The 27,741-nt window shown below is 42.1% G+C and overlaps 1 protein-coding gene across 1 annotated transcript; it reads left to right on the forward strand.

The window, feature by feature from the left end:
• Nucleotides 1–27,741, forward strand: ZBTB10 (zinc finger and BTB domain containing 10). The gene is made up of 5 exons (XM_032182364.1): nt 1–1,005; nt 7,905–8,802; nt 20,707–20,880; nt 22,985–23,160; nt 25,614–27,741. The coding sequence occupies exons 1-5, from the start codon at nt 4–6 to the stop codon at nt 25,917–25,919; spliced, it is 2,556 nt and encodes an 851-aa protein (XP_032038255.1). The 5' UTR covers nt 1–3; the 3' UTR covers nt 25,920–27,741.

The raw sequence follows: 27,741 nt of genomic DNA on the forward strand, positions 1-27,741 counted from the left end.
GAGATGAACCGGCGGACGCTGGCGTTCCGGGGCGGCGGCCTGCTCACCGCGGCGGCGGCGGCGGCGGCTGCGGCGGCGGCGGCAGCGACGGGAGGAGGAGGAGGAGGAGGAGGAGGAGGAGGGGCCGGAGCGGGCGAGGCCTGGGAGCCGCAAGCCCCCGAGGCGCTGAACGGGCGCGGGGCGGACGAGGAAGTGGAGCTGGAGGGGCTGGAGGCCGAGGAGCTGGAGGCGGCCGGCGACGAGAAGGAGCTGCTGCTGCTGCCGCCGCCCCCCGCCGCCGCCGCCTCGCCGCCCCCCGCCGCCGCCGCTGCCGCCGGCCCCATGTTCGCCGAGCGGAACCGCCGGACGCTGGCCTTTCGGGGCGGCGGGGGGCTGCTCGGCGGCCCCCCCGCCGCTAACAATGGCTGCGAGGCCTCGGCCTGGCCGCGGAAGCACTTCAACGGGCGGGGGGCGGACGAGGAGCTGGAGCTGGAGGGCGCCGAGGGCCTGGAGCCGGAGGGGCTGCTGGAGGGCAAGGAGCTGGTGCAGGACGGCGGCTCGCTGAGCGACAGCAGCGACGACGAGGAGGACGGCGAAGGGGGCAGCCTGGGCGACGGCAGCGGCGCCGAGGGCGGCAGCTGCAGCAGCAGCAGGCGGTCCGGGGGCGACGGAGGGGACGAGGCGGAGGGCAGCAGCGTGGGCGCGGGGGAGGGGGAGAGCATCAAGCACTTCCCGCTGGCCCGGCCCAAGTCCCTGCTGCAGAAGCTGCACATCTCCTTCCAGGGCTCCTGGCTCAAGGAGTTCCCATGGCTCTACTACTGCCAGGAGACCGGCCTCATGTCCTGCGCCTGGTGCACCGCCGCCGCGGCCGCCGCCGCCCCCCCCGAGCTGATCCTGGCCGGCGGCCCCGTCCCCGGGGGCCACGACGAGCTCTGCAAGGGCACCCGCAACTACAAGCGGGCCCTGCTGCTGCGGCACCACCTCTCCGCCGAGCATCGCCTCAACGAGCCGGGCAGCGCCGAGCAGGTAGGGGACGCGGGGGGGGGGTGAGGGGGGAGGGACGGCCTCCCCTTTCGCCCAGTTTTGTGGCTTTTGTTGTTTTCTTTCTTTCCTTTCCTTTTTTTTTTTTTTTTTTTTTAATCCCCGCTTGCCCACGTGTACGGGCTCCTTGACGCGGCTTCCTGTGTTTGTCGCGGCTGCGGCCGGCCTCGGCGCATGGGGGCAGTGGGTGCCCCTTGCCGAGCCCGTCTGCCCGTCCGTCTGTCCGTCCTTCGTGCCGCCGAGGTAAGCCAGGGCAGCCCGCGGCGCTGCACTGATTGAAGGCGCCGGGCACCGCTTCCTCCTGCGGTCCCGGGGGAGGAGGGCAGCGGCCGGAGCTCGGCAGCACGAAATCCCGCTCTTTCGGGGCCCTTCGGACGCCCTGCGCTCGGTGCCTTGCTCGGGTGACTCCGGGCTGTGCCTCCCCGTTGTAAATCTCTCCGCCGAACGCGGTCCTCTAGATTGGAGTTACTTTGCCAGAAATCTGCAGTCGCAACTTGGTGTTTGTTTGAGATAAACATGTGGTTTCCCGAAAGCCACCGTAATATGCCAGCTCGCCTCCGGTGCTTTCGGACTGGTGAAACTCTTCGCGCTCCCTGCCGAACTCAAAATTACTGCATTTCTGGGCTTCTCTTCTGTGTAATGCAGGGCTAACTGAGAGCTTTTCACCCGCGTATGCTCTAAAGAATAGCCTTGCCGAATCACTAGCCGCCTGCAGCCTTTCTCCCGAAGGATGTCTGCACTGCAGAAGTTCGCTCAGATTGGCTAACTGGCAGTAAAGTTGCCAGCAGGCACAAGCTGCTGCGCTCCAGGTTAGGTTACTGCTTGACCTGTCAGATCGAAGCCGAGCTGTTAGCCGGAATTAATCCCTGACTGCTCTGCTCTCGCTGTTCAGAGCTGAGTTTTCATTAAAATGCCCACCGTGGCTGCACTGATGCATCTGGGCTCCGACTCACAGCGCAGCACTTAAATTGAGCGTGTCGCTCGAGCACTTTAAGGAGCTCAGGGTACCTTGGACAAGAGCTGCTATTCTAATGGGTTGGGTAGGGCATCAGAACAACGGATGAAACATTAGGTGAGCATAGCTTTTCTTAGAGCCAGTCAGAAAAGGGATACAGATCTAATTTAAAACTCCCGCAGCACTTCAAAAAAAAAAAAAAAAGTTACGAAGTAATACCAGTTATCCAAGACAGTATTTTGGGTCTAGAAGTGCAGCGTTTGCGTTTAAGATGAGTAATGCTGCCTCTACAGTTACTGCATTCACGGACTGAAATTCTAGGGCCCCTGTTGTTACGCACGTCCCATGGCAGGAGGTCGCTTTATCAGTTTCCTGCAATCTGAGTTTTGCTATTCTCTGCAGTATTTTGGCCTGACTTGCCTGAAATACCTTCAGCTTCTATTTTGAAGCTCTCGTTTGTGATTTCTTTTATCTCTTAACGTTTCAAAAACATTCTTTTTGTTCAGCGTTAGTGTGGTATGTTCTGTGCCATCCTGTTGTGAATGATTACCCTGCAAAGGTATGTCCTGTCGCTGCGCAGCCTCCATCTCACTAGATAATGCTACTTGGTGGCACAGTTGGAGGTTTCTCTTACAGCCCTTAGCTATGTGTAAATAAAACATATTCCAGGTGTTGTTTTTTTTTTCCTACTAGACTTAATGCTCTTTCCTTCTGACCTTCCATCCCTGTTGTATCACAACACTTAATATTGGAGAGGAGGGAAGAATCTTATCTTGCACGTCACAGTAGCCTAAAAGTTAATGTGTTGCTTATATTTGAAGATTAACCTTTCACTGTCATGGGAATCCTCATAAAAATGAGCCTCTGCCTTTCTGCCACTGATAACTTGAGAAAAAATAATGGTAGTAACTGTAATAATGAATGAAAACGGATAGGTAAGATGCGTCAGTGGTTCTTTTGTACTTACTAATAATAAGGTTTGGACAAAGTAAGCTTTCAGTAGCTCTAGAGAGTGGTGATTCTGAGTAGAAAACAGTGCTGGATGCATCCCTGTGCAATCCCACTGCAGTGAAAAACTTGCTACAAGGGAGGAATTGCAGTTTTTCAAGAGTTACTGTAGTTTTTTTTTTTTTTGTGGTGCACTTCTGGGTTACACTTGCCTTATTGCAAATATGATTAAGAATAACTGTTTTCTTTGCACGGTTTGTTTAGTTTTCATATCCTTTCACGTTTTTAATAGCACGTCCACTTATCTTGATCCATATGTTTAATTTAATACCAAAACAATCGCCATAATTTTTATCTTAATGCCTCGCTGCCAGATACTCGGAACAAAAGTAGGTAATGTGTACCCTGACCATATTTCCAACGCGCATAATGAGGCAGCAAAGCCTTTGAAATTTAATGAAATTTGGGAGAGATCTTTTGGTCTTTGTCTTAGAGACAACACATATGTATTCTTGACTTGACAAGCTTCAACTGCAGGGCATGTTTAGCAGCTGCTAATAAACATATGGCGTAGTGCCACTCTTGGAGAGCGGGAAGGAAATTGTAGGTGTTGAGACAGTAAAGCAGTGGAAATTTCTATAGGTCTGCTGGATATTACACATGAAGAAGTGAGTGATGATTTCAGTTTATTTTTGGGATACGTTTAATTTGGAATGCCAAAATACATCACAAGTGGTTGCAGCTGCTGTAATTCAAGGGTATGGAACTGTCAGGGGTTGGTGCTTCGTCCTAAGACCAAAATCTTAACTCCTTTCTTTCTCATCTAGTTTTTAAAATAATCTCTCTCCGTGTTAAAGTTTAGAGAGAGATAAAATTCAGCAAGGAACTACTTTCAGTTTTTTTAGAAAATGGACTTAGTTCCATTTTTATTTTTTTTTAAAAAAAAGACACTGGGAAATGACAGCAAAATATTTTAATTCTGTGATGAATTTAGATCCATGAGTTGCAGATTTATCAGCAGTTGTCGGCTCCTCTCTTTAAAGCTGTTTCTTAAACCATTTTTTTTTTTTCTCTGGACATAATTTGAAGCTGAGCTTTGGCAGTACTGCCAGAAAAGCTTTCTCCAGCCTAACAGGCATGTTGGTTTAAAGCAGAAGTTCTCCAAGAGGAGGAAGGCCTTTGATGTGTTATTTTTTCCATGTGAACTGTAATTGTTTGCTTTGTGTGAGCGGTGATGAATAGAAGTCATCGTGCTTCAGATGCAAAAGTGGCATTGTAGTGGTCTAAGTTAACTTCTTGAGTTACTCACAGCAGAGCAGCGAGGAGGGAGTCAGGACCTCGGGGCAGGGACTCCCGCCTGCCCTAGCTTTGTGCAGTGCTCCCACCCGACATGGAGCTGCTCAACCGGGTGTCGGGCAGGGGCGTCGCAACTCCGAATCGCTGCGTTTTGGGTGATGCTGCAGCACGTCAGACAGCAGTGGAGCTGATAAGACCGTTTTACGAGATAATTTTCCTCTGTAGCTGCATGTGCTGGAGAAATTCCTGACAGCTCGCTTCTGTTACAAGGTCCATTTTTCAGGTTGCGAATTGATTTGGGGGTATAGAAAAGATAGCATAGAGCAAGGTGTGGTAATGGGAAAGGGATTACAAAAATGTGGCAAAACTACTTTTTGGATGGATACAGCTGGGGTGGAATCTGCTGGGGTTGTTTTTGCTAACCTCCCCCCGCTCTTTCTCCCAGGAGGCAGAGCATGCTGATGGCACAGAAGGGAAAGAAAAGCCAGTTTCTAGTAGCAGTTTTTGATCGTCTCTTTCAGCTATTAGCTTGTAGGCAGGTTTAATTAGTGAGTTGTACATATGAAAGAGTCATTTATCTATGCGTATATTCAGAGACATGTGAATTGGAAATGAGCTCAATATTAGTTTCTCTGAGCAGTTTGGGTTCTGTTAGACCACTTTGTGTTGCACGCAGAGTGAAGCTTTTCAAACTTACTCTGTAAATTCCACACATGAGAACACGATTCTTCATTTTCTAGTTTTCTTACGAGTTTTTAAAGGTAAAGTGGTTGAGATAACTTCAGCCAGGGAATACTTTTGTCTGTATTCTGAAAATATAACTTGGCATCTAAGGAAATATTAGCTTGTGTTTCTCACCAGAAAAACATTACCCTTATGATGATTGCTATGAACATAACAGGGGTAGTAGAATCTTGAAGATAACTTTTCTTTGATTTTTGTTCTGTAATTATTTTTGTAACTCTAATATTAGAGTGTGTTGTACTTGTTCTGCTCAGAGAGGAGATGCTTGAAACTCTCCAAGGGGGTTATTACATTTCTTCCATCTTTCTCATAGTAAATGCTAATGCTTGGTTTCCATAGACTTGTCAACTGTTGGGATGTTAGGGCTTTTGCTTTTTTTTTGCGGTGCAGCATTAAGATTAGCTGCTCCCATAGCAGCAGTTAGGCAGTTGTGATCAATGTTACAGTCAGCTTGAAAAAAATCTTTATGCACCCCGTTCTGTAAAGCTCTGGGTGCCTGCGGTAAGCACATCTCTTTGCCCGAACACCCCCATCTGTATTTCAGATGTTAGTTACACGATGTCTCTTACTTCCACTCAGCCTTCTGTTTTCATAATGAAGACTTCAGCCCTCTTTCCGTAGCACATAAATCTGCAAGTCCTTTTTACCATGCTGGCTTGTCATTTTCTTAAAGAAAAGCTGCATAGTAAATCTCACTTTTCAGCTGCATTGGCTGCATACACATCCTCAGTTAAAACATACTCTATCACTCCTCTGTAATCAGACATTGTAAAAAAGACACTGTAATCTGCCTCCTGCAGATTATTTTTAAGCTTTGCGTGGTGTTTAACATGCTCCCAAATAACGAAATTCTATCAGCTATTGTAGCCTGTACCCGACGTGTGCTGTGTACGACGCAAGTCACTGGTGCTTGGTTTGGACAAGAGTGACAACGCTTTGGTATCATCTTTTTTGTTTTAATCTGATCCAAAGTCAGGGTGATCAGCACTTTGAACCTACACAGTGCTGCCTGGCGACAGCAACTTGGTCCAGATCTGAAATCCCCAGAACTTAATGTCACACTTAGTTGTTGCACATCTGGGATGTCATTCCTGTTTCTGCGCCCTGATCTGGGAGAGTATTTGTTTTTGTCAGAGAGCAATTTAAAGAAACACATTTAAAAAAAAAAAGTGTAAAAATGTATATATTAAAAAAAAAAAGCTGAGGCTGGACAAAGATCTGTTGATTGTTTTCATGTAAAAACCTAATTGCTGCTGGGTACTTTCTAAGAAGAGATTTAGAAACAACTTGAATGCGACAGCAAACTGAACTTTGTCTGCACGAGATGCTGAAAACTTTCTCTCTTGATTACTCTGGGCATTATTTGCTGCTTGTAGATGTAAAATCCCTTTTGGGAGGGGGTAGTTCAACCTCAGCTGCTCGGTTGGCATCCCGGTGATCAGCACTGGGGCTGTGTCTTGATGTGAGTACTTATTTAATGCATTAATTCCTCTGTAATGGAAAGCAGCTTTTTGATATACATGTAGCTGCTGTAGCCCCAAAATAAGGGGAGTACTTTGCTTTACAATATATTTCAGCCCCAGTATACGTTACGGGTTCTTGAAAGCCCATTACCTGTATCAGACCTGTAATACCGAGGCAGTGGAGCTTTTAATACCCCTACCTTTTTTAATACCTGTGAGTCTCTTTTTTGGTTTTGTTTTTAAACAGAGGAAACAAACAAAAGACATCACTGGCAAAATATACTTTTCTCTCATTCAAAATCATTTTGGAACCAGACAGTTCTGAACTGTTCTTTTTTTGCTAGAAAAGAGGAGAGAGTCTTAGAGATCCAGCACAAAAACAACCCTGTCATCATCAGTGCTCTTGATGGCAGCACTGATCAATCACTATAAGTATGGTCTCAAACATGCCAGTCTGTTACTTTCTGCTTGCTTCTAGCTGCTGCTTTGTACCACATCTGAATCATCACTGTCTAAACATCAGTTACAAATTGCCCAAGTGCTGTAAAGACTTCTTGTTACTCATCAGCCTCTGCCTGAACTAATCTTTAATAACTCATTTCTTGGTGTTGGATTGTTTGATGCTACTGTTAGGAGATTTTTGAAGTCACTTCTGAGATCTCTTCTTGGAAAGGTTGTAGAGAGACACATATGTATTGTCTGTATGATTAAATATTTAGCAGTTAAAGAAGTTGCTACTAGGAAGTTTCAGTGAAGTTTGATTCAAGAAAGTCTTAGATAATGTTGCTTAACTTTTGTTTGGTCACCTGCAGTTTTCTGTCTACTTGTCTTCTAATACAGCTATTTAATACTAAACCTGCACAATGAGAAAATAATTTTTAAAAGCACCCTAATTTGTAGAACCGTAGAAGAAATCTAGCTGTTGTTATAACTACTCTGACAATGTGTTTTCCTTAGAACATATAAAACAGGTATAGGTTGGGAGATAAGACGTTATATATTCATCTCTCAGCCTAAGCAAATGTTGAATCCATTATCAGGGTTGTCTTTTGACCTGTTAAAGTGGAGAGTTCTAAGGAAAAACAAAGAACTGGATATGTGAGAACCACGTAGTTAAATCTTAGGAAAGGAACTCCACATCGTTAATGTATATGGCTTAACAAAGACAAGTACTTAGTGCTCAACTAAATCTTACCTTACTTTTGGCCCCAATTTTACTTCCTTTGTCCTTAGGGCAATTCTGCTAGTTCTGTTTTTGTTCCAAATGGGAGAGTGGGGGGTGGAATGAAAACATGACTCTCAGTTTACAGAAGTATTTTTTTAATTATATATTCCAGCCTGTCTTTATGACCAAGATTATTAATATATATATATATATATATGTATATATTTCTAAGTTTAGTTTTGTATCCTTATAATAGCATTGTATGATTAAGAACATTCATTAAGAGCTAATTATGTTTTTTTTCTGATTCCAGGAGTCAGAGTTACCGTCGGAACTGAATAATGAAGGATACTGTGATTTTAACAGCAGGCCAAATGAGAACTCTTACTGCTATCAGCTCCTGCAAGAACTAAACGAACAGAGGAAGAAAGGCATTCTTTGTGATGTCAATATTGTGGTGAGTGGGAGGGTCTTCAGAGCTCACAAGAACATCCTGGTTGCAGGCAGCCGCTTCTTTAAGACTCTGTATTGCTTTACAAACAAAGAAAGCCGTAACCAAACCACTGTTACCTATTTAGATGTTGTTGCTGTTCAAGGTTTTTCTGTCATCTTGGACTTCTTGTATTCCGGGAACCTCGTGCTTACGAGCCAAAATGCCATTGAAGTGATGTCAGTGGCCAGCTACCTTCAGATGACGGAGGTTGTCCAGTCTTGCCGCAATTTCATTAAAGATGCCTTAAACATAAGTATAAAATCAGAAGCTCCAGAGACCGTTGTGGTGGATTATAACAGAAGATCTGTTAGCAGGGATGGTATGTCTCCAAGGGATCAGAAAGTTGCCAGTTTCTGGGCAACACGAAACCTTACCAACTTGGCAAGCAGCATAAAAACTGAGAACGATGGTTACTCTATTGATGAGGCCCAAATTGAAAGCTACCAAATGAATGACTGCAGTTGGGTCCAGGACAGCTCACCTGAAATGGCTGAAAGTGAATCTCAAGGAGAGGGAAAAGTTTTCGTGTGGAATGACATGGGCTCACAGGGACAATCAGTTCAAGAACCCGGAAAAGCAAGAAGAAAAAACCAAACTGCAAAGAGATTTATTTATAATATACCACCTAATACTGAAGAGAACTCGGAAGATTGCTCAGTGTTGCAACCATCAGTCCCGTATCCAGAAGAAGATTTGTCATTTATTAAAGAAGAAGCAGGTAAATATCGTGTAACATCAGTCATTATTTGAAAACTGATTTTTTGAATAAAGTACGCTACTATGTAATTTTTATAAGGCTGTGGTAGGGTCTTTTACTAAAAATTAGCACACAATTAGGATAATTCAGCAATCTGATTCTCTCTCTTGGGTTGCAGCAATGTGTCTTCAGCTAGAGAAAAGAATTGCCTTAGCTCATGCCATGTGGTATATAACATACTTTTTACAACTGACTGTTGGGTTGCAGATCCCTACCAACTAGTAGGAGCTGAAATCTTCACATCTATATTTGATCTGTAGCTACAGTTAGGCACAAAATCAAGGAGCAATAACTGATGGGTCATAATGCTAGCTGGCTGCATGGAGATTATCTTTATAATTTTCTTTCACTGGCAAAAGATTTTTGAGGTCGTGTCCCTCAGTCTCAACAAGAAACAGAAATAAACCTTCCACTACTGCTTGTTGTAAGGATATCTGGGAAAATGCACAAGGAGTAATCCTGGCTAGTATAATATTAACTCTTACAGCAGATAGATTTGAGAAGCAGATGGGAAAGAGATGCCACGACGACTTACAGGAGAGAGAATATCTTACTGTTGAACTGTTTTTCAAGCAAATCTTGAAATGTGACTTGATTCCCAGCGTTGTTTTTTCTTTTAAGAATATTGGTTAATGTAAGTGCTAGAATAAAATTAAATGTATGTAAAGATAAACACAGTCACAGAGTTCTAAGCAGACAGTTCACAGTGTATTTAAAATTCAGGGTAGTGTAGTTTTTAATTACTTTTACATCATATGAGTAGCTGAAACACATACTTAAAATACTGCTGTTTACCTGTGTCACTTCCAGGCGGATTGGCAACTTTTGAAAGTGTGACTCTGAACCTTGAATTTCAGAGTTGACTCCCAAATAGAGTTAAATTAAAGGTAGTTGTAAGAAATAGCTGGAACAAAGTTCTTTAGACACATCTGTTTCTAAAGCCTTTTAAAAATGAATGGCCCCTTCAAGCATGTCAAGAGACTGTAGGTGTCCTCTGCCTCCCAGGCTCACAAGGTAGAATTAAGAGGAGAATAACTTAAGGAAAAAGAAAGTCACTCAGACCTGTGGGCGTAGAGTATTTTTGTAAGCCAGTGACAAAACACAGTTGAAAGCAACCTGAGTTCTCAGGAAGGCCTAGAAACCTACATTCAGTTTGGCGGAAGGAGGGATGGCCTTAGCTTCTTGCTGTACCCCCAGTCTTGTTGAAAAACAAGGTTGGAGAAATCCAGATCAGTTCTTCTGGGGCCCTGAAGCCCTTCTGCCCACGGTGCTGTGGAGCCTTTCTCTGGTGCTGGCAGCTGCTGAGGTGTGAAGAGGCAGTGGGTGGGTAGCAGTCCAGCAGAGGGCACGTGGTGCCTGTGCTGCGTTGTACCAGAACGGATCCGTGTGTCATGTATGCGTGAGCACCGCGATGGCATGTGACAGTGGAGTGGTGTGGACAGGACCTATGGGGAGCTCTGTCTGGTGGGAGCAGCAGCGGGCAGTCCAGGAGATGTCTGTTGTCAGCAAGTGGCACTACGGGAGCAGATCTGGAGGAGCAGCTGTGCTGGGGAGCTAACACTGGCTCTGTGAGTGTAAAAGGTGGTTGCTTATCTGCAGCCTTCATCTCTGAACTCAGGGTAGGTCCTCACTAGCTGTTCAGTTCAGCTTGGGAACACACTTGTGAGGAGAATTTCCCGATCTTAATGTACTTTGATTCATATTGTGAAGCATTCTTGGGCTGCACAGGGTTTCTTCTGCGTGAAATGAAAATGAAAGCTGTGTTTGAGAAATATGCCTGTTGTGTGTCAACCACAAACAGCTGCTGGGTCTGCAGCACCAGGTTAGATACAGCCTTAAGTAAAGCAGCTAGAGCTGTGCGTAGTGGGGATACTGGGTCTTCAGCACCCACATAACACATCTGCCTGTGCCGGGCCACGCTGCTTGCTGAAACACGTTTAGCTGGAGTGGCATGAGAAAGGGCAGTAGAAAGTCTGGAGCAGGAGTGGGGGACCTGAGGTGCCATAAATTACACAAATACCAAGTTCCTGACACAATTTAGCATGTGTTTTTTCTACTTCTGATTTATTTGGGGTAGACAGTCAACTTTTTTTTAACTGTTGGAAATATCACAGAGAATAAGTATACATCTAACAAGTGGTGTCTCCTGCAACAAACTGAAATGCTTGTACACATTCTACAGAACTTGAGTAGCTGCTCTGGACCTTTCATGTAGGAGGAGTAAGGGGTGATGGGGGCAGTGCAATAACAATCAAATGAATTCTGAACTTGCTCAGGTTTTTTTGGACAGAAATACCAAGGTTTCCAGTCGTTCATTGTGCTGAAGAATTAAACTACAAAATATGTTCCACACAACATCTTGATGGAAAGAACTGTGGTGGAGGCATGGATCATGGTGAATTTGTGCTGAGGTGTCTGTCCAAAATTTTGGACAGACGTTGAAAGCTCTGTGATTGTAGGGGACAAGTAAATTTATTTATTAAACTAAGAAACAGTGTCAATTAATGATCTCCTTGGTACTGTGACTTCCCACTTGGTAAGTGATCCCAAGTATGTAATTATATTTTTTTTATGTTAATTCTATTTTGGAAGCCATATCTAATATTTTTCTATTAAGACCTTTACTTTAATGAAGTTCTTTTGTGTTATGTGTGTTGTTTGAAATGAGGAGATGCTGGAAGTAGGGCTTGGTACAGCTTACTTTCAGCTGTTCTCAGTACTTCAGCAATCAGCGTTCTTCCTCCTCTGCTGCTTGTTAGCTTTTCCTGTGTGCTACTTGGGTGCTAAGTGCATTTGTTCTGTAAAATGCTCTCGTCTTTAATGGCTCCTTCCAGCCCCAAGAAAAGGTGCAGGAGGGAGGAGGAAGAGGGATAAAGAACGGAGAATTGGAAGAATGTCAAGAATGGGTTGTAGAATAACCTGCAGGTTATATGATAACTTCTCAGTTGTGGATTAAATTTCCTGTGGAGATGAAAATCTACCAAAAAAAAAAAAGACACTGGAAGTTAAAAATCCACAAAAAAATGTTTTCTGGAACAGATTTAAAACAACGCAGTTAGAAGAAAAAGAATGAATGGTGAATTCTTGTGATGCAAGCTAAGGAATACACTCTCACTTTCCCTTTGGCTGCTAAAAGAGAAAATGAGCTGCTTCTGTTACGCTTTGTAGTGTGCTTCTGGGATAACTAACACCAGCTGTGGTTATTAGATGTCTGATCACATGCAAAGTGAGTTGCTGTGTCCTTGACTGTGGTTTTAGGTTGTTTGGCTTTTTTGTGAGGGGAGAGAAATACCATAGGCTTACTGGAAGGGAAGCCAATATAAGAACATTCCTCTCATTACAAAAACTTAAAAACAAAAACTAGAACAGGATAAAAAACAAAAGCCACTACCTTGAATCCTGTAGTAGATGGACTTTCCAGTTGGGTACTGCTAGGTAAGTATTAGATAAACAACAATAAAAGTTTTCTGAGCTGTCACCTTGTGTCCCAGTAAAGCAAACGTGCTAAACTGCTGCCTGCTGAAGGTGAGTTTTCTTGCAGACATCCATCCATAAGGGTATGTCAGCTTCTCCCTCCTCTCACCCTGCGTTGCCAGTGAGTTTATATTTAACACCTTTCCTGCAAGAAGTAGCACTTTGGGCTTCAAATAACTCTATAAAGCTGAGATGGGTTTTAAATTCATTGTGACATTTTTCTTCATTGATCTGCTTTTACTGAAGCCTTCAAGCACTCTCCAGTTTTAGCTACGTTAATTAAAATAGCTGAGCCTCTCCCTGCTGAAGGTACCATCCATCTTGCTATTTTCTGTTCTAGCTGATAATCTTAAAAACGCCTGCACTGTTTACAGCCACGGTGCATCCTACAATTAACCATTTACCATGGTGGAAATAACCGTGCAATCAGTCAGTACCTCTGGGTCAGTTTGCAGTTCTTAAAAGCTCAGTGATTCTGACTGGTATTTTTAGTGTCTGTTTGTGAGTTTATTACCACTTCTTGAATCTGTTTTTCATTTGGGCTTGGTTTTTGGAGTGTGTGTCCTATTCTTAGGCTTCAGAACACAACAGAAGTATTGCTTATGCTTTCCAGAGCTGACCGTGTTGATTCTAACAGACACTTTAATGGAGTATTCCAGTAGCGTTATGACGCTAACACTGGGTCGCTTGTTAGCATGATTTTCAGGCCATATAATGCTGTGTTATGCATTGGATTGGACAGGGCTCAAGGCAAAAGATAACAAGGACAGGATAAAAACAGCCCTCTGTGGAACAGGAGTTTTCTGGATAATTTTGTAGGTCTTAAGGATTTGAATTCAGTTTGCTATAAAAGCAACTATTTTTCCAGTATGTTACAAGCAGTGTTTCAAGCTGCTTACAAAAATGTGGTGCTAGTCACAGTTCTTGTCATATGCTGCTCCCTCAAGTCATAACTCGATCAGGACTTTGCAGTAAGAATGGGTAACTTTGTATTTAAAGAAACAGAGACTGAGGGACTTATCTGGACACACACTTCTTGTAGAGGTAAGTCCCATTTGACTGTCTGATTTAGGAAGAAAACAAGTATACTAACAGGAAACTAAGCTTATTTTTCTCCCCCTCTTTTCTGATTCTGTGACTCTCAGTCAGATCTTCCTCAGACGTCCGGCTGATGCCCTGATTGAAAGATTTAAGTCGTTTAATGGACACTTAACCTCTCTGTTTGCTTCATTTCTCGTGTAAGCTGGAAATGAAGGCCCCAGGGGTTTTGAAAGGCATTTAAAGAGAATACAACACCTGGGAGTCAACTGCTTCCCTACCCAGTAAATTTACCTCTCCTCGGGATGATCCTGAAGATGAGTAGATTCTCGTGGAATGGACAACCGCTGACCTCATAACTTTAAGGAATATTTTGTGTATTCATATATTGTTTTTTTTTAAATTAAAAAAAAGTCAGGGCAGGTGGGTTGGGGAAGAAGGTTACGTGGTGTCCACAGGCACTTGGATCCAGATCAAGATTTGCACTGTCATCTAATTGCACAGACTGTTCAAGTTCTGCTTTTTGCCTTTACCATCTGCCTGGAGAGCTTCTTTTTCTCTCAGTGTAAGTGAAGCATAGGCAATACATTCACTTCTAAGAAGTTATTGATCTGAAGTGTTGACTTGATCTTTTCACTACCTCTACTATTTATGAAATAGTGATGATGCTGGGAACAGCTACATAAATAAAAACAGGGGCTGCATATCTTCTTGATTTGTTTGGGGGACAGCTCCAGCTGTAGAAGTGAGCCCTGCTATTCCTTCAACTGTATTCCCTCCTGCACCTCAGAGATGTAGCTCAGGAAGTCACACCAAATTAACTTAATCATATGCTGAGCAGTGAAAGTGTTTTTGATCCAGAAGTTTCAGATCCTCTTTGATTGTAGATGGCTTCATTGTGGTGCTTTTTTCTGAACTATCATGAAGATAAAGAGTACAACTTCCCTTAAAAAGCACTTTCTTTTCCTCCAGATAACCATTACCCTAAAAAAAAAAAAAAGGGGGGGGGGGATTGTGGATAAAAACAAGACTTTATTTCCTGCATTCTTGTCTTCACATGTCTGCCTGCTCCCAGATGACATTTATGAAGCAAAGGACTCTCAGTAATGCCTGTCTTTGCTGACATGGTACAGAAAAGCAACAAGTTCCTTATTTTACCTGCAGGTTTTCTGCCTCAATGGGGCTGTTCGATTCAGTTAAAATACCATAATGCGCTGTGAGAGTTTTTGTGCTAGTGTGGCCGTGTCACATCAGAGTTTGTAGAAGTATGAATTGACCAATTGCTGTTCAATTCCTCCAGTATAGCTTGTTTCTTGTTGTTGTTTGCTGTTTTTTAGTTGTTTGAGGGAAGGGGTAGGTCACCCTCAGTGTTGGTAGCTGTAGTGTAATAGGTTGCAAGTTCCAAGTGGCATGTAGTTGAACGAAAATCACTCCTTTCAGCTCTGTTTTCAGTTTCTCTTTGCTGCTAAGTTCTGGCTGCCCAGCTGCTCATGCTCTGTGTGCTGGGTGAATTCTGGAGCTGTAGAGGACTTGGAGTAGTTTTGTGGGGTAGAGGAGTAGGCAGCATTTCTTCTTTGTGCTGGTTCCTGTCAGGTATCTGTAAATATATCCAACCAGAAATGTGTTCATGTTGTAGAAACTTTATACTATGAGTAGAATACTATGGCGTAGCAAGTTTATATCATGCTTGTTTGGGAGGGTTTTCCTGTTTGATTTTTTTTAAATAGATCGGTGTTTTTACAGATCTGTGCCTTGATCTTGCACCTTGTGTTTCTTCAAAGCTCTGTGTAAAGACAAAATCTCTCGGTATTCCTGGACAAAGTCAGACTTTGGCACAGTTTGTCTGGAATAAATGATACTGAGATACCTGTTTAGCACAACAGTTTGGCCGTTTGTGGTGCTGCTGCTTCTTAGATTGCCTGCAATTAGAGAAGCTAGCACAAATTGAAACACTCCTTCCTTAACATTTCCTTTCAACTATTTAGCATAAAAAGTTGTTCTGTTCAAAACACTTTACATAGCAGTGGTACCTGTGCTTATGTCCTTCCATAAGAATAAATGCAATTGAATACATACTGGTTCTTGGTGTATTTGTCATGACTACAAGTAACGCTGTGATCAGTGGCGCAGCCTAGCAGCAGCGAAGGCTGGCCTCGTGCTGGCAGAACTAGCAGAAACCGGCAGGACTGGCAAGTCCCCTGTACTCAGGACTGGCAATGCAATGCTTGAAATATCGTGCCCAGTTTTGGGCAGCCCAGGTCAGTCAGCAAACTGGAGGGAGCCCAGTGTAGGGGCAGTTAAGGTGGTTAGGGGGCTGGGAAACTGAATTTGTTCAGCACGAAGAAGCCCGAGGGGGATCTACCTGCAGTCTGTAACTGCCTTAAGGGGATTCTGGAGACAATGAGTCCAGCTGCTTTTCAGAGGTGCACAGTGAAAGGGCGAGAGTCTCGTCACAAGTTGCAGCAAGAGAAATTCCCCAGATACACGCTGTTGACCATGAAAGCAGTTGGGTTGGAGCAGATTGATCGGAGGGTTTATTGAATCTCCATCCTTGTGGATATTTAACACTTGGTAGGGTTCAAAGCAACATATAATCCAGCCTTGAAGCTAGCCCTGCTGTGAGCTAGGTTGAACTGGGTGACCTTCAGAGGTTCCTTCTGATCTCAGCTCTTCCTCGAGTCTGTTCCCTGAGACCAGTAGCTCCCCCCCATAACTGATGTGGATGGGGATAGCTCTCACCCTCTCGTGTTTCACTGTTGTTGCCTTTATGGAGACACCAGCAAACTGGCTTTGTAAGCAGTGACAGACTGAGTGGCACCCCCTTCTTGGGGGGGATTTTTGGAGGGGGTGATGATAAGTGAGTTGTACAAACAGATCATATATTTGGCAACAATTGCCGGTTATCTGTCAGGGTGAGTTGATGATGGTTCTGCCTCCATAATCAAGGCAGTAAACAAGTTCTCATGAATGGGAGCTAGCAAAAATTAAGAGCACTTGGGAGTGGTATGGGGAGTATTTGTAAGATTGCACTGGCAAAATATCTTAAGTTTGTCTGAGACTTGTGTTGCAAGAGGCAGTTGAGAAGTAATCTGCCTTTACCCCTTTTCAGAAGCAAGGTTAAAGGAGTGAGTAATGCTCTGGGAACAAGCAGTACAATATATTTTCTTTCTTCTACCTTGCCAGTATGTAACTCTTGGCAGCACTGTTTTTTTTCCTGTCACATTACTTAACATAAGCAACAAATCCAGCTCTCTAAGAGCAAACCAGATTGTATCAGTAGATTACCAGTGCTCTCTTTACGATCCTTGAAAGCTCTGGCCTAATCGCTTATCTGATCTACTTCCTGGCTTTTTCTGAATTGATCTGAGTAAGCAGTCAGTGTCAGAAAAGTTGGGGAGAAAAGCAGTCCTATTCCTTTTCTTCTTCCTTTGGCACTGTTTTTGGTGGTAATATATGTATGAAGAAAACAGAAGCTGGATTCATTACAGGGAACTGTGTCTGCTGTGCAGTTTGTATCCCTTCCCTTCCTGCACCCTGCTGCCATACCCCTTTCTATAGCGACCTGTTCAACATCTTCTGTCACTGAGCTTCTCAGTCTTTCCCCTCTCCTTTCCTTCCCAAAAGTTCAGCTTATTTCTGGTCACAGAAAAAACAAAACTCTGTCCAACTAAGGATGTGCCTGCTCATGGGTTCTTCGTGGTGATATTCCCCTACCTGTTGCTCTGAAAACTGAAATTCAGCGTCTGGCTTGTGGTTATCCTTTTGCCTGAGAAGGAGCACAAGTTAAAATGTAAAAGCCTTCCATTAAGTTCTTCTGTCATGTAAAAGCCCACACGACCCCTTCATGGTATTTGGAACAGCCTTAATCTCCTCTCAGACTGACATGGTGAGAGTTTTAATGCTGATAGTTAATCAGTTTGTGTTCTGTTTTATTAGTGGTATTATTTTGGTTCTTGGTTTGCTTTTTTTTTTTTTTTTAAAAAAAAAAAAAAAAAGATCAGGTTGCTAATAGAAGCCTCTTCTCCACGCAGGGTGGAAGCATGGGTGGATGTTGGAGGCCAGCTGACATTTGAATGATTAACCTACGCTTATTTTAGGAATGAACAAAGCTGTAAAAAGCTATCCTTAGATGAGGGGAAAGCTGTGGTCAGATGAACCGGTCTGAAGATACAGAAGATTACCCTGTTTTTTGGTCTTTCTCATTACTGTGTGGATTCTGTTGTCTCCCCTCCCCACACTCCTTCTGCCTGCTCTGCCCCCACAGCTGTGTATGGAGCTGCTTTCAGTCTCCTGTCAAAATCTGGGGTTGTGTTAACTTGCCAGGAACAACTTAGGTGGTGACTACAGCTGCAGGTGTGAGAGGAGCCGTAGCCTGGGTGGGAGGACTGGGAGAGAGCTCTGCGAGCCCCTGGGGTTTGGGGCATCCTACACGTGGCTCAGCAGCAGTCGGGAGCTGATGTGGCTGTCGGCTGCGCGTCCACCTTGGGGCAAGTGCTGGAGCCTGGGCTGCACTTCGGTTACGTGTAATTCATGTCCTCTGTGTGCGGATGAGCCATGAGATGTTACGAACTCATTTTTGGTGTTTTAAGCCTGTGAGGTGTGTGCACAGTCTAGAAAGAAGGTTTTCTAGGTCAACACATTATTATGAGAAGGAATAAGCATTAGGTTTAATTATGATCTGCTTAATCCTGTGTTCTGCAGAGACCGAGATGTCTGTAGCAACCTCTTATCTCTTGTGGTATCTAGACCAGTGTTCTTTCATGTTGTAGCAGGTCTTCTCTTCACATTGGAGGTAGACAGACCTAGTAGCTTTTTATCTGTGCTAGACTACTGCTCTGAAGTCTCTTTGGCTCTGTGCCGGGCCTTATGCTACGATCTAGGTCTCCCGAGGGATTTGAGCTCCTGGCTTCCCTCAAAGTTTGATACCAGCTGCGAGCGTAGATGTTCCTCGTGAAATTCCCTGTGTGCTCTCCTAGATCCAGAAGAATTCTCCTAGATGTGTAAGAACCATCGAAGTGATGGTGTTATATGTGTGCATGCTGGACTTTTTACTTCTGGTCAGTCTTTGTATGCTTATTTTGAAATCTTGTGTGCTATTGCCTGTACACAGCACGTGCGTTACACAGTCAAGGCCTTGGTCTGTTATCTTGCAGGTCCTTCTCCTAAAAAGGGAGGGGACGAGGACTGAGTAAACTGCTTTAATTGTTGCTCTTCCACTGTACAGCTAGAGACAGGGCAGTTCTGTTGGGGGGGGGATAAAACCACGAAGAAAAGGTCTAATGTTTTAAATTATAAAAGGTGTTTTGCTCTTCTATTAGCTCCTGAAGTCTGCCTTAATTTGGAGGCTTTTAGCCTTGAAGTCATCATCTTAGCTTTTGCCCGGAGCTGTACAGCTCTGCTTCCTCACTAATCCTTTCTCGCATATTACTGAAGGAAGGTTTAGTGCTCACCTCAAAGGAATGTGTAGTTGGCATGCCTGTAGGGTATCTGTTCTATTGCTTGAGCTGCTGAGATGGCTTTGCAGGAGTAATACAGCTTCCAGCTAGCGGGAGGACTTCTTGCCTCTTTTGGACATAATGACGGCTATTGGAGTTTGTGGTTTAAAAGGTTTTTGGTAAAATGTTGTCCTCATTACTTTGTTTTTTCTAAGGTGGAGGGAGGTTTAGTCTTCCCTGCCCCTTCGCCCCCCTTCTCTCTCTCTGCTGAAATAGCTAGGTGGGTAAGTTAAAATACTGACGTTTCTCTTACTTCATCCATTCAAGCTGTGATTTTTAAAAGCTCAGATAGGTGGAATAGCTTTGTGCTTACTCTGTGGTTTGGCAGTCGCAATACAGCTTTGCTTATCATTTGCCATTGTGTAAAGGATATGGCAGAATTCTGGGTTTCCTATTTGTTAATTGATGTCCTTTTGAACTGTCGTCTTCTCGTGTTGCAGCTGCAACTGCTGCTGCCAACTGTAATACTGTGTGAGTGAGAAATAAAACTCATATCTATGCCTAATGCTGCAAGAATAGATAATCGGTACTTTTCTCCAATAAAACGGTAAGTTATGGGTGTTTCAGTGTGCTGCTTACACTACTAGCTGTACGAAACTGTAGTTTACACTGAGAGAAAGAAGTTCCTTTCTTAGAAAAATCCTTGGAATGAGCAGCATGGGGACAAGTCGAAAAGGCTTTGGACCATTAAAACCTACAGTCTCAGGGTGGAAAGTAAAAATAGATCCATTTGCTGTGAAGTCCTTCTCAAGGTTTCTGACAGCAGTGATGTTTGGAATCCAGTGTGGCGAGGATCTCAGCACCATCCAGACAAATAAAAGGAAATCTGCCAGTTTCCATTGCAGTTTGTTTATTTAACAATTATGTGCCTGTGAAGAAAGTAATGGATTTATGAGTTCATGTTTTCCAGCAAACTCCTGTCTTGGGGATTGGGGGGGGAAGATTGATTCGCTTTCTTGCCAGGAGAGTCTTTGACCTACAAATACAGTTCTGTCAAATGCCTGGTGCAGTTTCTGGTGTGCTATTTATAGTCCTTTTTCTGTGTGATATATAACGGTGATTCTGTATTCACTCATGCAAATATTACTTGTTACAAAATTGTAGATGTATAACAAGCAAGTATCTTTTTCTTTTCAAGGCATTGTTTGCTTCTGACTAATTTTGTTCTTTTAAAGGAGGGTAAAAAAACTACAAAGGCCATGCAAACTGCAGGAAGAGCTCGTCTAAAGACCAAATGTAAACACAAACTGGTGTTTCAAGCTGGTGTATTTCTAGTAATTACGGTCTCTTGAATTGATGCGGTTATAGAGCAATGGGGGTGATTATTCAAAAAAGGATTTAGACATAGCTGTAGGATACTTAGTATAAATAGAGGTATGTAAAACACTTTGAATACCACTGAGATCATTTAAAGCAATAAAGCAAATCACACCTGTAGTAGAAAATGGGTATATTTGTACCAGCTGGTAGGCTGCCTGTGGTAGGCCAGATGGAGTCACTGCGCTGAGTAGTTCTAAAGAGAAAGCACTAGAAAACTTTTTAGCACTGGTGTGATGATAGCAAAGGGATAAGTATCCTTACCATAAAAGTTCTCATGGTCTGAAAAAGGCTTTGAATTTTTACCAGGTTGGGGTTGAAAAAATGATGCCGTGGAGAGCAGGCAAAGATCTAATTTCATTTAAAACACAAACACAGCTTCCTTCATTTCAGTGTTGAAGATGATGTGAAAGAGGTTGATAACCATTACGCTTCTAAGGTTTTGAACTTTTTTGTCGCAGTCAAAGAAAGATGCATATTTTAAGATACAAACTGACTGATTAGGTGGAGGGAAGCTGAAGTAATACTGTGTCTGTAATAGGTACTTCAAGTGACTTCAAGTATGGACTGCTGCCGGGTACTTCAAGTGACTTCAAGTACGGATTGCTGCCGGGTACTTCAAGTGACTTCAAGTATGGATTGCTGCCGGGTACTTCAAGTGACTTCAAGTATGGACTGCTGCCAGAATCTTGGCCAAAAGAAGCTTGGGAAAATGGCAAGTATATCTGATACAGAACAGGTTGTTTTTTGTCGCTGATAGCAGTTCTTGTGTGTCGCTGCAGGTAATATTTGATTAACTTCCATAGAGATTTATTAGATTGTGTGTTTACATAATCTTCTCCCACTTCATTTGCCCTTTTGCATAATGTAAATAAGACTACTTCTTTGGAGTGAGAGAGAGAGAGGAATTCAAACATACGGGAAAGTTAAAACAGAACATGACCTATATTGACTCTTGTATTGTGCATGAATATGAAGGTACCTGAAGTCTTCAGTTGTCTGATAGCTTTTTTGTAAGCTAGCTACAGATTAATTAGGCTTTAAAATTGAACACTTATTTAACTTTGTATCTTTGTTTATAATTTTAAAAGTAGATCTCAGCATACTTCCTAATATAAAAAAAATACAATATCGGCTTTGCATACAATACAGTAAAAACTAAAGCCATCTTCAGTCAACTTTGTGGTGTGTAGCCTACCCTTTTGCAGCTTCTGTGTCTTATTTATTCAAGTGAGCAATTACCTGTAATTATTTTCTGTCTGAAAACATTTGGAATGTACCAAAAAAACACCACATCTTAAACTGTTATTGCTAGATCATCAAAATATGCAGTCTTTAGTTTAAAAAAAGAGGACCTTGAGGATGCATAAGACTGGGTAATGGTAATTCCTGCCTCTGTACGACTTTGAGATATTACTGGTATGTGGTTTATGGTTTACTTCAGATATTTTTGGTTTTACAAATGGAAGAAATTGGGTCATCAGAAGGTGAAACTCACTAGTGGGTAAGGGATTCAAACTGAGGTCTTTTGAGGTCTGCCTGTTATTAGTCTGTTAAGTTCCCATACATCTTACAGCCCTGATGTCTGTGTGTCTGTCTGTTGTACCTCTGCTGAAGTATATAAACCTACAATTCAAACCCCTTTTTGAACTTTTTTTTTTCCGTGTAGCCCCTTACATGACATTATGGTGACATGCAGTTTGCGTGGGTGCTCAGATACACCAAGGCAATTTTTGAATGCTAGCAAAATTTAACTTCCACATTATGATGGAAGTTAATTTTTGAAGTTTTTTAACTGGGAGACATTATCTTAGAGGTGTGCACATAACAGACTAGTTATTGCTTTCTTCCTGCCAGCTTGCAAGTTAGAAACTCGCACATAGTCACGTGGCAGTAGAGCTTTTCGGATGCTTCCTTTGTAGATGGTTACAATCATGTTCATAAATTCTTACCTCATCTTTCTCAAAATCTTTGTATTCCTGTGTGGCTGTTTTCATAACTGTCACAGCATCCTGTGCCCTTCTATGTTATATAGCAATAGGCAGCTGCAGTAAACCTGGGTTTTGCAGATAACCTTTGAGCAAACTGTGTTGTCCCTGGCCAAGTGATGTTAATAGGTCCCTTTTTCAGAAGACAAAACTGGGATATTGCTAATTCCAGAAGTTTTTTTATGCTCTATTTCTTCTGCCATTAGACTGAATTACATTTTGGGGAGAGGCTAAGTGAGTTCTAATAGAGTAGTTATCTAAACCAATATCTTACCCTTGTAGCTATTCCAGAATTATGCTACCTTTTTACTATCCTCTTTCTTTTTTTTCAATATTCATTCTTGCTTGGTTATACCTTTTTTTCCTTTGATATAGATTTAGATCTTAGGGCAGGCACTTCCTGCACTTAGTTCTAAATAAATTATTGGGAGAGAAGATCATAACTTTCTAAATGTCGCAGCTACAGTGTTTCTAATCTTAAAGTGTTTTCTGGTATAGATGACTTCTGGGAAATGGAATTATTGTTAACTTGCAGTTAACTCGCTCTGACTCATGAAATAATACTACTTTTTCACAGAATTGATCTGTACTCCTGTTCTTAAAATTCCTTGTTTACAGCTAGGTATTTTTCTAGCGAGATCATACGTGCTGGACCCACCGGTAGTTGTGGTTTTCTGCAGGCAGGCAGGCATTGTTCTGATTTGGCTGATGAAAAGTCACGTGGGTGCTTTATTGTTTTGGCACCTGCTTATTTTTGTGCACCAGGCAGAACATATTGAAATTATCTTGTGTTTCATCGTCTTTTTCTCCTGATGGCTTATTTTCTTGTAGGCGATTCCTCTGCTTTAATCATGAACAAGTTGAAGTGTCCACACTGTAATTATGTAGCCAAATACAGAAGAACACTAAAGAGACACTTGCTCATTCACACAGGCGTGAGATCATTCAGTTGTGACATCTGTGGGAAGCTGTTTACTCGAAGAGAGCACGTAAAGAGACATTCCTTGGTAGGTAACATCTGTTTGTGTGTGTGATGCACATGTACAAGTGGGGTTGTTACTACATTGTGACAAATGTAAAACTGTTTTATATTAATCTAAAATGGATGAACATAAATGTCTGTCATAACTGCCTCTTACATTCGTACTCCATGCAGTAAGTGCATTCAGTAGAATGCAGTACCAATTAAGACAGTCTCTGGAGCTCTGATAGCTAATTTGATGATTACTTTGAAAGGATCATGAGAGTTGCAGGATTTGTAAGTATCCTGTAGATAATGAAAGGAAATGTTGCTGTAGTGTTACAGCAGTAGAGTAGCACGTCTGCATATTCTATAATGTCGCACCACCATTTTCTGTGAGGACACCCTGTTAAACAAGAATTGTACACCTTGGGGTAGTTCTGAAATACTTCACAACTAGGCAGTGCTGTAGTGTATTACGTGCTTTAAGATTTTGGTTAAAATGAGAAGTACGTGAGATACAGACAGTAAATATCCTTCTGAACTGACATTCTGCAAGTACCATCTACTCAGCAGTTGAGCTTACCCTGTCCTTTGTATGTTGCATAAATGGGAACTGATTTGAGTGCTACTTATCTGAAGGGTCAGAGAGCCTATTATCTGTCTTGGGTACATTGCAGGTAGTTTCTAGTCTGTAAGGAAACAGGTGAGATTTCGTGATAGTATTTACTGTATAAAATCTAAGGTGTGTTTTAGGGAGGTAACAGAAGTAAGATCATATTGGTAGAGAGAAGGTGGTAGCATTTCTTCAAGCTGTGATCTCAAAAATAAAACAAAAGAGAACAACAACAAACTCATTTTGCACATACTCAAAATAGGCTACTACGTGGAATAGGGTAATTTGGGCTTTTTCTCCATTTTGATGGCTTTCCTCAGGCCTTTGAGAACCAGTGGGTCAGCTTATAAAGGTTTTCCACAAAGTCTGTGTAGCCTCCTGGCTTTTGTCCTGTGGTTCCTGAATGAGTAGAAAGTCTAGTTGTGAGCTTCCAGGTTTTCATATGGATGCAGTAAAGAGCTGTTGGTGCAAGTCGTCTTAACTTTCCTTTCTGTCCTGTGCTGTCATAAAATAGACTTTCTGTTAGCCAGTAATATTTTTAAAAGTAAATGATTATGGGAATATATAAGAATGTAATTCTAGATGATGCCTAAGACCACTGTAGTAATTTTCAGTTTTCCTGAAACTGTTGTACAGGTAGGCAAGGCAAGTAAATTTCTTCTAAAAATTTTAAAAATCTTCCATCCTGCTTGACTTCTCTCAGTTCAAATATACCTTTCTAGTCTGAATCTGCTCCCTCTCATCCTGCTGGTATGAGCCACTGGGTGAAGGCTTAGATGCTTGAAGGGACAGGAGTACCTATGATGTTACTGAGTCTGAAGGACACTGTGTTCTGTCGTATGTGTAGGTGACTGCAGTGATGGATGTGGTGAAGATACGTGGTGGTTTTTTTGGCTGGGCAGAGGAAGTAAGGTGGTTATTGCCTTATTGGTGGTGATACCATGTGTCCCAGGAGCTAAGTTGTATCAACTGTACAGATTAAGAGGGACTGAAGTAACTATTTGTTTCTTGACCTTGCTTTTTTTCCTCATCTGGGTGGTACTTTCTCTTTTATCTGAAAGAGCAACTTTTTCAATGTGACCTCAAATGGGTTATTTAAGCGCATAATTGTAACCTGCTGTGTGGACAACAGATACGAGAAAAAAGCCTTCAACTTCATTTTTTTTCCAAGACAGTAACTATTGTTTATTGTTGCCCAGTTGAGCTACTTGTAAGAGTAACGTACTCTTGAATTAATTTTTCCCTGTTCTTAAAATGTATAACAGCAACTACTCTGTTAGAATTGCACTGTTGGCTAAATATTAAAATTTATGTTCAGTCAAGTTAGTCAACAGTGGTCTTCTAACTCTGCATGCAGGCTCACTCAACCTCAAGGACAAAATTCAAACGGGAGTGAAAAGGTGTTGTCAGCATTGGTTTTGCTTGGCTGGCGTCGGGTTGGGGGTATAAAAGAGGGATCCTGATCTTTCAATTCAAACTGAATTTAAACTCCTGCTTGTTTATAATTTTTTGGGCTTAAAATTGTAATGGCAGTTTTCTAAAAGAGCATATCTGGTAGGATACTGAGTGCAACATAAGTGCTTATACTTGTTCTTGGTGCCATTTGGTGTCTTGGTCTGAACAGTGAGCAGCTGTAAAAATGAACACTCACCTCCTTACAGAGTGGGCAGCTATTCAGCTACCCACTGAGCAGTAAGGAGGTGGCTTAGTTAGGGAAGTAGCTGATGTAGTGAGAATGGATCTCTAGCACTGCTCTTCCTCTGAACAGTGTTGAGATAATAAAAATGTTTTTTGTTAGTAATTAGTACTAGAATACTACTATTAACATATACAAGCACAATTTGATGTACGTGTTTTCACCCTGTAATCTTTCTCTTTCATAGGTGCATAAAAAGGATAAAAAGTATAAATGTATGGTGTGTAAGAAGATCTTTATGCTAGCGGCCAGCGTTGGAATAAGACATGGATCTCGACGCTATGGAGTTTGTGTAGACTGTGCAGATAAATCTCAGCCTGGAGGGCAAGAGGGAGCAGACCAGGTGCAGGACACAGATTTCCCTAGGGATGAAGAATACGAGGAAAATGAAGTGGGAGAAGGTGACGAGGAGCTTGGTGATGATGTAGAAGAACAGAATGACCAGTCTCGATGGGATGAATCTGGGGAAGTTTGTATGCCTTTAGATGACTGACAAGAGCATATGGCTTCGGGGTGCCGGAAATGGACGCTCTACGGATTGACTATTTGAATTTCTGGACTGAAGGCTTGCGAAATATGGTACAGGCTGGATGGTAGTTATGTTGCTGTGAAAAATGTAGGGTCAAAGCCTTATAGCAAAAAAGGATTATTAATTTTTTTATGATATTTGCACAGGACTGTACAGCATACAACCATTTGGTTGAATTATACAGAGTCCTCACATCTACAGTCAGTTATCAAAAGAAAAATGTATTTTTTATTATTTATAGGATATAGCTACTTGGGTCCTATTCAGACATAGTAGTAACTGTACTTATGTTACACATTCATGTATCCGTTAACATGAATGAAGAAAATTGCAACTTGGTATGGAAATACAAAGACAGCTTCCCCAACTCCACTCATACTTTATTAATGAACCAGTGAAGCTAATTTGGGATAGTGGCTTTGTTCCTACAAGCATGTCTTTGCCATACAAACCTTACCTCTCCCGTACTCCGATAGGTGAAAGCCAATTCCTTAAATATGCATCACAGATAATGCCAACACCTTATTGAAATTTGGTTTTAAAACTTTTGGCTCTAAGCCAGCAGGTGGTACAGGTGATAAGCACTGGAGATGTTAATGATGGCATTAATTTAGAGTCTGTTTCTTCACAATTGTGAATTTTCAAGAAAGTTGCTATTGACTTATCAGTTCCAAAATAATCTGGCAGAAGAAACGACCAATTATTAATTTAATAGACTGATCAGAGCATGGATAACTCTTCTGCCCCTTAGTCAAAAGAGATAGTCATGCTAAAAAGTATCTGATGTAATAAAGCTTCCTTTTCCCTCTAAGGTTCCCCTCACTCCCCACACTTTTTGACTCCCCTGCTGTATACCTCAGTCCCACAAAATGAAAATACAAGAAATGGAGAAAGTGTCATATTAAACGACTTTTTGGTATATAATTTCTTGTCCGCTTTTTGGCTAGTTTATGTGATATGAATTGGACACTAGGCTATTGTGCCCATCGTCTGTCATTAAAATGAACACAAACTATTTTTTATTCTTTTGTATTTAATGGGATATTGCTAGCGTTTAATATAAATCAATTACATTTAACTTGTTGACTTAATTTGCTGGATTTTTTTTAAAGAAAACAAAACAAAGTCCAAAGCAAAATAATGCTCTTTGAGTTGTCTTTTTCAGGATGATATGCTCCCTATACTCTTTGTTTCAAATTTTCTATGAGGCATTTAAACTTGAATTTTTGTAGCCACGTGGATTTTTTTTTTTTTCTTAAGTTTGTAATATTGTACCAATGATTTCAGGCCTCTTTCACAGGGAGGGGAGGGCATTACATCTTTATCTTAAACTCTTTGGTGTTCTCTAGAGTAAGGCAAATGAATTCAGGCAATCATTGGAACAATACATCTGATGTGCTATTATGTCACAATGAGTAAATATGCAGAGCATTTATCATAACACATAGCTAGGCCAGTGTGACAGTACTGTATAAAAACCAATCGAGGGTCACCATATTCTTCAGCTTTGTTTAATTTTAAAATGAGTATATTTTTTTCCTATTTTATATCAGGTAACTAAATTATGCTAGTTGTGTGGATAACTTTGAACTATGCTTTGACGGACAGAATCTTAATGGTGCTCCATCTGATCAAAGTTGGTATGTATTTAAAGAGACAAGCTTTACTGTTGTCCTTTACATCAGTAGAACAGTAACATAATGTTAAGACGTTGTTTTTGCTGATTGAAGCTGAGATAAGTTTGAACTACAGTTATATGGGAATTAAAATACTTTTTTATCCTCAA

The sequence above is a fragment of the Aythya fuligula genome, chromosome 2 (genome assembly GCF_009819795.1).
Source record: "Aythya fuligula isolate bAytFul2 chromosome 2, bAytFul2.pri, whole genome shotgun sequence".
Classification (NCBI taxonomy): domain Eukaryota; kingdom Metazoa; phylum Chordata; class Aves; order Anseriformes; family Anatidae; genus Aythya; species Aythya fuligula.